Here is an 8,802-nt window from a genome sequence, read left to right on the forward strand (position 1 = left end):
GCTTAGAACAGTGCTCAGCACATAGTAAGCGCTTAACAAATACCAACATTATTAAGGCCATGGGTTGTAATCCCGGCACAAGCCACTTCATTTCTCTGTGCCTCAGTTCCCTCACCTGCAAAACGGGGATGAAGACTGTGAGCCCCACATGGGACAAGCTGATTACCTTGTATCCCCCCACAGCGCTTACAACAGTGCTTGGGAAATAGTAAACGCTTAACAAATACCATCATCATCATCATATTATTATTATAGAAGGGAGGGGGAGAAGAAGAAAAGAGGGTTTAGTCAGGAAAGGGCTCTGGGAACATCACCAAGGGGCGGCTGCTTAACTGCTAGATCACCAGAAGGGAGGAGAGGCTGCGTGAGCACACAGCAATGGGCGATAAATTGATAGCCCTTTCCAGAGATCAGAGAGGAAGAAGCAGAAATGGAAAGGGGATTAAGTGCTACAGACACATCAAAGGGTGGCTTTCAGGCACGCCCCATGGGAAAAGGGCAGTCTATCTGCACTCATGGATAAAGTTCACCACCTGGGAGAGAGGAGGAGGGATACGGCACATACACCAAAAAGGGAAGAACAACAGCTGAGGAAGACAGTCAACAGGGCCTTCAGGACGAAGCGACTTCCATTTGAAGGGACGAACGCCTGAACGGGCCCTGGAGAACACCAACCCGAATACGGGATAATTGAAAGCATGGTCCCTGCTATGGAGGGAGATTAAAGACTGGATCTTTCTTGGAAAAGGAGAAGGACAACAAGGGTTTATGACAGAGGATTCCCCCTGAGGCCTTTCGCCTCCGGCCATGGATGAAAGAAGCCTAATTATCCTCTCACCGGAGGGGGCAAATTTTTCCCCCAGAAGCTGCTGGGAAGCGTCTCTTCCATTACTCTAATACAGATGAGTCTGATGCAGTCATGGAGAAAAGTAGCGCAGCCCAGTGGAAAAAAGCACGGGTCTAGGAGTCGGAGCACCTGGGTTCCAATCCCGGCTCTGTCACTTGTCTGCTGTGTGACCGTGAGCAAGTCACTTCCGCTCTTCTGAGCCTCAGTTCTCTCATCTGCAAAACGGGGTTTCAATACAGCTCTCTCTACTTAGACTGTGGGACAGGGACTGGGTCGAACCGGACTAACTTATATCTACCCCAGTGCTTAGCACAGTGCCTGCATGGAGGAAGGGCTTAGGTACCATATTAGCACTATTACTTGACCATCGGCCGGCCACTGAGGATTTTCTTCATTCAACAGCCAAAGCACCATTTCCAACTCTCAACATTTCCCCTTTGTAACTTGATTTCAGAGCTCTGAAATAAATGCTCAATAAATACGAACGAATGAAGGAATGAGAGCAAAACATTAATTAATTCATTCGATCGTATTTATTGAGTGCTTACTGTGTGCAGAGCACTTGGAAAGTACAATTGAGCAACAAATAGAGAGTCCCTGAGTCACCTGAGCCTTGACCGGCAGACCTTTTAGGTTTTTTACCTCTTCCCCGGCCCAAGACCTAAGGAATGCAATCATCTAAACTCGGTGAACAAATGTGGTTTGGCATAGAAATGCCCAGCCTCCAGGGAGCTGTGGAAACGACGGTCGGAAAAGGGGGCTTTCTCCGGTCTAAGAGCGGCGTGGGGGCCACGGCTTCGCGGATCAGATGACCAGAGTAGGACCACTGGGTGACGAGGAGCATCGTGGCCTAATGGCTAGCACCCGGTCCTGGGAGTCAAAAAGACCTGGATTCTAATCTTGGCTCCGCCGCTTGCCTGCTACGCGACCACGGGCAAGTCACTTCGCTTCTCTGTGCCTCAGTTCCCTCATCTGTAAAAAATGGGGATGGAGACTGTGAGCCCCATGTGGGACAGTGACTGCGTCCAACCTGATTTGCTGGTATCCACCCCGGTGCTTAGAACAGTGCCTGGCACGTAGTAAGCGCTTAACAAATACCACAATTAAACCCCACGATTAATAAACTGGGACCAGAAATGTTATCAGATATTTAATCGGGGTTTCCCTTCGTTTCTCTCCCCCTCACCCATCCACTTTGTCAGAAGTGACAAATAAGTCTGAAGAAGCCAGGAGTAGAAACCACAAAGCAACACAGACAACCACATACTCTAAACACGTCTAAAGTTAGAAGAGGAAAATATAGAAACCCAAAGCCGGCAACACCACGGATTTCTGGAGCCGACAGATTTTGACTCGGTGCCCGCTAAACAGATCTTAGCTCTCGATGACTATATTTCATCCCCAGATTGGACTTTCAGTGACCGTTCTCTAAACAAGGAATAAAAAACTCGACTGGCTGGAAAACCAGCAAATATTCTCCATGTCAAAGGACACCGGCATTTGAAGTAAGAATAGACTCGCTCCGAAAGATGGGGAACAAAGACTGTAATTAAAGGACTAGTAATATTTCTGGACATATGGCTGTGGGGAAAATAACGTAGCCAAGTAAAAAAAGGAAAGTGGAAGAATTTTACTTGTTTGTTATTTAACAACAACGAAACCAACCATTCACAGGATCAGAGTTCGTTGAACTCTGTCTTTCCTGATGTAACGCAGGAAATGAGAAGCAGCTTGCTCTAGTGGAGACAGCACAGGCCTGGGAGTTAGAGGTCCTGGGTTCTGATCCTGGCTCCACCACGTGTCCGCTGTGTGACTGTGGGCAAATCACTCCACTTCCCTGGCCTCGGTTCCCTAATCTGCAAAATGGGGATTCAATCCCCTGTTCTCCCTCCTATTGAGACTGTGAGCCCCACATAGGACCCGATCATCCTGTATCTATACCAGCGCTTAGGAAGGTGTGGGGCATTGAGTAAGCACTTAACAAACACCACGGTTATTATAATTCAAAGTAATAACACCTGCTCATCATCACCATCAAGGGGACTTAATGAGGGCTTACTATGTTCAGTGCACTGTACTAAGTGCTGGGGAGACTACAACAGGATTTTAAAGGATTTTAATTTGTGTGGTTGGCTTTCTGCCATCTTTCTCCTCTTTTACCCACTCAGATGCACAAGGTTGGACGCATCCAAGGGGATGAAACTTTTACTGAGGAAAAAAAAATGTTATTCTTCCAAGCTTTTCTCCTCACTCCTCCCAAACTACCAGATTAGGAGAGTTTAAAAGCTGAATGAATCAATCAATCGTATTTATTGAATGCTTATTGTGAGCAGAGCACTGTACTAAGCACTAGGGAAGTGAGAGAAGAGGAAATAAGGGTTTACATCACGATCCATTAATTGGAAAAGCCAGCAGTCGGAGCCTCTTATGGTCACAGAGAAATCCAGACCTAAAGAAGCAGGCGAGAATGGGGAATTCATTCACCATCAAGCAGTTTCCCTCCTCCTGTTGCTAGTGACTTTAATCTGGCTGGTTTCATTTACATTACTGGGAGTTTTATCAGTCATGTAGAAAACAAACAAAAAATAAATCACCAAATCTGAAAGGCCCCATCAACTCTACACACACCCAACCCAAGGCACTGGATGGTTTTAGAAATGGCCATTTAAATATATGTGTAACCTAAAACGTCTAGACTTCAGGGATCTTGTCTTCTAATGCTACACAGCAGGCGCTCAATAAATACCGATTGATTCTCTGTGATCATAACTCGTAGGCAAGGAATCATAGCTAGCGGCTGTGTGCATCTTTTCTTCTAAGAAAATGTGGAAATTCTTTCCCTCCACATTAAATAATCTGGGAGGACTCCTTGAAAACATCTGTAGGCTGTAATGCCACTTACCGCCTGGGAAAAAAAAAAGCTAGAATTCTTTAGAGACCATGTCAGCTATTCCTTGTTCTCCTTGAAGCAACTTTAGTTCCACTAAAAATATTATCTCTCAGCCACCTAGCGTAACCAGAGACTTGAAGCACTCAAAATTAGAAAGCTAATTATCTGATAAGCTCCCAGAATAGGGTGACTGCACCATAAACCAAACCTTTCAAAATAAATAATGAAAGGACTTTTAAAATTCTGTGCCTACCCCCTTAATTAAAGAGGGGGCAAAAAAAAAAAAGAGTTAGAAGCTATTACACGTTAACGCCTCTGAATCACCACACAGTCAAATAGAGCTAATCCTTCAAGGGGAAGATTATCTCCCTGAAAACTATATTACCTGGATTTCTTTGGTTTTGAATAATGGTGGGAACAGAAAGGTTCTGAGGCTATTTAAGAACAGGGAGCAGATGCTCAGACCCAAACCTGGTTGATGAATGATGTTTCTGTTTAGCAAAGGAGAGAAAATGATATAATCACGCGCCCTTTTCAGCCCTCTATTAAATGATCAAACAAACTACCATCTAAGTTTACAGACAACTGGCCGGTTAAAGTCTTTAAATCATAATTTGGTTAAGAAGGAAAAGCACCCAGGGAGCCCTCGTTTTCCTACTTTTTTTTTGCTCCAATCAATCATATTTACTGAAGCGCTTACCTTGCAAAGAGCACTGTAATAAGCACTTGGGAGAGTAGACTTTAACGGAGTCAATAGACACGTTTCCTGCCCATAGCGAGTTTAAAGTCTAGAGTCTATTTTTATGTACTTGCTTAACAGACCCATGAAGGTTTGTTTGTGTTTTGTGAAAAAAGATATTAAAAATAGTAAAATGAACGCATATTGCATTTACAATGAGGGTAAACAGAGTGAAGGAACAAGTAACTTGGTTTTCCAAAATCGACACGTTGGTACACAAAGGGATGACGTGTTAACCTATGATCGAATGCTGCTTTAATAACAATAATAATAATGATGACGGTATTTGGTAAGCTCTCACTATGTGCCAGGCACTGTACTAAACGCTGGGGAGGATACAAGCAAAGTAGGTTGGACAGTCGTTGTCCCGTACAGAGCTCACAGCCTAAATCCCCGTTTTCCAGAAGAGGTAACTGAGGCACAGAGAAGTAGGATGAGTCGCTCAAGGCCAGGCGGCAGACAAAGGGCGGAGCGGGGATTAGAACCCAAGACCTTCTGACTTTACCACCACGTCACTCCATAACATAATCCTACTGGGATAATCTCAGAGGATACCGCTCAATCTATCCCATCAGGGAAGCAAATCAGAAGCCCAGAGGCTCAACAGGTTAAAAAGTACATTCGCCGCTTCACGCATTAGGAAGTCAGACAAAGAGACTGTCCCAACCGACATAATTTTATCTACCCCAGCGCTTAGTACGGTGCTTGGCACTTAGTAAAGCGTTCAGCAGATACCACAATTATTAGTTAGCGTGAAGTCTTTCCGGCTCGAATTTCCGGTAGCAGAGGACCTCAAAAAAAGAATTGTGTTTCAGACGGAATAGAGCCATCTCTCATTATCACAAATCAATTTACGGAGATTGCTTCAGATGGACCGTTATGCGCTGTCTTCCATGTCCGGCCTGTGCACACACTCCCAGTCACACACCCTGCCTCCTCTCTTCCCTCCCTCCTTTCCCTCCGATACACATTGTTTTCCTCGGAAACACCTCAACCCAGATTTCCTCAGAAGGAAAGAGTAACTTCTGAGGAAATGATGAAATAAATAACTCTTTCACGTCTGTTAACAGCACTAAATTTACCGCAAAAAGAGCTTCCCACATAAACTCCTCCTAACAGCTTAAAACTGGGAGCTTCAAGAAACTTTCAAGCCTCACAAGCTGCTTAAAAACTCAGGGTTTAATGATCCCCTCCTATTTCCTTCTGCTTTTTTCCCCCCACCCTTCACCAATTGTTTTGCCCAGGAGGAAAACGAACACCGTCTCTGAAAAACCAACAACTGTCTAAAAATGGATAATGCTTTCCTAATCCCATTCCAAGAACTGGTAGGGGAGAGAAGAGGGCAGCGTTAAGCACTTTGAAACGGTGAAAGTTGTCATTTATCTCCAAATTCTCTCTCTCGTCTCTTTTTAAAACTCTAGGTGAGGCTTAATTTGAGGACAAAACCTGGGTTTAAATTTGGGGTTTTAGCAATCGATCAATCCTATTTATTGAGTGCTTACGATGCGCAGAGTGCTGTACAAAACACTTGGGAGAGTACAACAATACAACAGAGTTGGTAGACGCACTCCCTGCCCACGAGGATGACACTCTCCCAATCGAGGATTCAGAAGTTGGATGAGGGAGTCAGTAAATTGTATTTATTGAGTGCTTACTGTGTGCAGAGCGCTGTACTAAGCGCTTGGGAAAGTACAGTACAATAAACAGACACATTCCCTGTCCACGATGAGCTAGAGGGAGGCTCCAGACAACTAAGGCTGTGGATAGAGCCCGGGCCTGGGAGTCAGAAGGACACAGGTTCTAATCCCGATTCCGCCTCTTCTCCATCATCCGTCAAATGGGGATTAAAACCGTGAATCGCACATGGGACAGGGACTGTGTCCAACCCCATTAGCTTGCACCCACCCCAGCACTTAGTACAGTGCCTGGCACGTAACCAATTCCACAATTCTTACTATCGTTATTATCACAGGCACGTTATCTACCAACTCTGGCGTACTGTCCTCTCTCAAGCGTTTAGCACAATGCTCCGCACACAGCAAGCTCTCGACAAATACCCTCATTTGACCGATAGATCAATTTGCCCGGGGCCTCTTGGGAGCTGTGGGCTTCGAGCAAAGACAAAACATCAGGCTGTAGCAGCACACATCACGCACGTGGAAACAGGAAAATCCACATTTTCACACAGGGGTTGAATCCCATTCCTCTTTCTCCCCTCCTCCGATTTTCACCCCGTCCACCCGAGATGCGGGATTTGAACCCGGGAAGCTCAGGAAATAGCTGGAGTTGAGTCTCCCATCCCAAAGGATCCCGATTTAGACACTGGAGCTCCAAAATGTGGTGCCTGGGAGAATCAGCTGTGGCTCACGACCGGCCCGGCCGGCGGATGGGCTGGGAGGCTATCTGCAAGGCTGCTCGCCCGGCAGGCCGGGGTGCTATCTGCAAGGTTGCTCGCCTGGCGACACCGGGCTCAGGGCTCAGCTGGCTGGTCACCCTCTGGTCACCCCAGGGGTGCCCTTACTGGCCACCTGTGCCCCCTCCCCTAAGCCCAGGCTGGGGGGAAACTTGGGCTTCCATGGGTTGGGGTGGGGGTGATTACAGGCATGGGGTGCCCTAGGGAAGAATGGGGGACCCCTATGGGCATAGGGTACTTGGCAGATGAATTGAGGGGCTACCGACATGGGGTGTCTGAGGGAAAAATGGGAGGGCTACAGACATGGGGTGCCCAAGAGGAGCCTACGGATATGGGGTGCCCCCAAGGGAAGAATTGGGGGGTCTATGGGCATGGGGCACCCTAAGGAAGAAAGGGGGGCCCCTATGGGCATGGAGTGCCCAAGGGAAGAATAGGGGGGCTACAGACATGAGGTCCCCGAGGGAAGAAGAGGGGAGCTAAGGGCATGGGGTGCCCGATGGAAGTATGGGGGGGCTACAGACATGGGGTGCCTGAGCAAAGGATGGGGGGAGGGAGATACGGGCATGGGGTGTCTGAGGGAAGAATTGGGGAGCCTACAGACATGGGGTGCCGGGAGGGGGCCTACGAATATGGGGTGCCCAGGGAAGAATGGGGGGGGCTATGGGCATGGGGTGTCCGAGGGAAGAATGGGGGTGGGATTTGGGCATGGAGTGCCTGAGGGAAGAATGGGGGGCCCCTATGGGAATGGAGTGCCCCAGGGAAGAATGGGGGGCTACAGACATGGGGTGCCCGAGGGAAGAATGGGAGTGGGCTACGGGCATGGGGTGCCCAAGGAAGGATGAGGAGCCTATAGACAGGGGGTACACGAGGGGGGCGTCTATGGATATGGGGTGCCCAAGGGAAGAATTGGGGGGGGATCTGGATATGGGGTGCCCAAGGGAAGAATGGGGGGAAGGCCTATGGGCATGGGGAGTGCAAAGGAAGAATGGGGGGGGCAGTAGATATGGGGTGCCCTAGGGAAGAACGGGGAACAGTAGATTTGGGGTGCACTAGGGAAGAATGGGGGGGCTCCAGGGCGGAGGAAACAGGGTCCCCCTCCCCCAAATGGGACCCTCCCCCACTCCCAGGGGGTCCCCCCCATTGCGGGGGTCAGGGGGCTGCCCAGGGACGGTCCACCTCTCGGGGGTAAACTGAGGACACCCCCCTCCCCCACCCCACGGCCGCAGGGAGGGGGGAGGGGCGCGACCCCCGACTCACCCCAAGACCACCAGCTCCCCGTACTTGCCGGGCTCCTTTCCGGGGGCGCAGGGCTCCTCCTGGCTCGGGGAGAACATGGAGCCGCCGCGGGGCGACCCCGCCCCGGACCCCCCGGACCCCCCGGACCCCCCGGGACCCCCGGACCCCCGCCCGCAGACCGGTCCTGCTCGTCCACCCCCGAACCCGGCGGCGCCAGGACAGCGGGGGAGCCCGGGGGCCGAGCCGCGCCGGGCCAAACCACCACTCCCGGGGGGGAACCCAATCCTCCCCCCAATCTTCCCCTCTTCCGACCGCGACCCCGACCCTCCCCCAACTCCAGACCCACCTATCACCCTCCATTTTCCCATTCCCAACCCTTGGAAAGGCGCTCCTCCCCTAGGACACCCCCTCATCGGGGTCCAAAATAACCCATCCCCCCCATTCCCGAGTTGGTATCGCCCTCTCTGTTATGTAAACATAGAGTAAAGTGGAAAGGGAGTCCTTAAAGGGCCAGCTCTATTTTGGGGAGGGGGTCTTTCCCGCTTCTTCCTCCCTCCCCTCTTTTTCTTCCTAAACTTCAGCCCTCCGTGCACCTTTTTTTTTATAAAAGCATCAATAATAATCCCACTTGTCGTCTTTGTTAAACTGTCACCATGCGCCCAGCACTGTGCTAAGCG

General features: G+C 49.5%; 1 protein-coding gene across 1 annotated transcript in view; it reads right to left on the reverse strand.

Moving 5' to 3' along the window:
• PELI2 (pellino E3 ubiquitin protein ligase family member 2) overlaps positions 1 to 8,249 on the reverse strand; it is a 60,120-nt gene extending 51,871 nt beyond the window's left edge. Inside the window, exon 1 of the mRNA XM_029079439.1 lies at positions 8,147 to 8,249. Within this exon, the coding sequence (XP_028935272.1) occupies positions 8,147 to 8,223 (77 nt within the window). The 5' untranslated portion in view covers positions 8,224 to 8,249. The remainder of the gene's footprint in view (positions 1 to 8,146) is intronic.
• Between the last annotated feature and the right edge of the window lie 553 nt (positions 8,250 to 8,802).

This window comes from Ornithorhynchus anatinus, chromosome 14, assembly GCF_004115215.2.
Source record: "Ornithorhynchus anatinus isolate Pmale09 chromosome 14, mOrnAna1.pri.v4, whole genome shotgun sequence".
In the NCBI taxonomy this organism is placed as follows: domain Eukaryota; kingdom Metazoa; phylum Chordata; class Mammalia; order Monotremata; family Ornithorhynchidae; genus Ornithorhynchus; species Ornithorhynchus anatinus.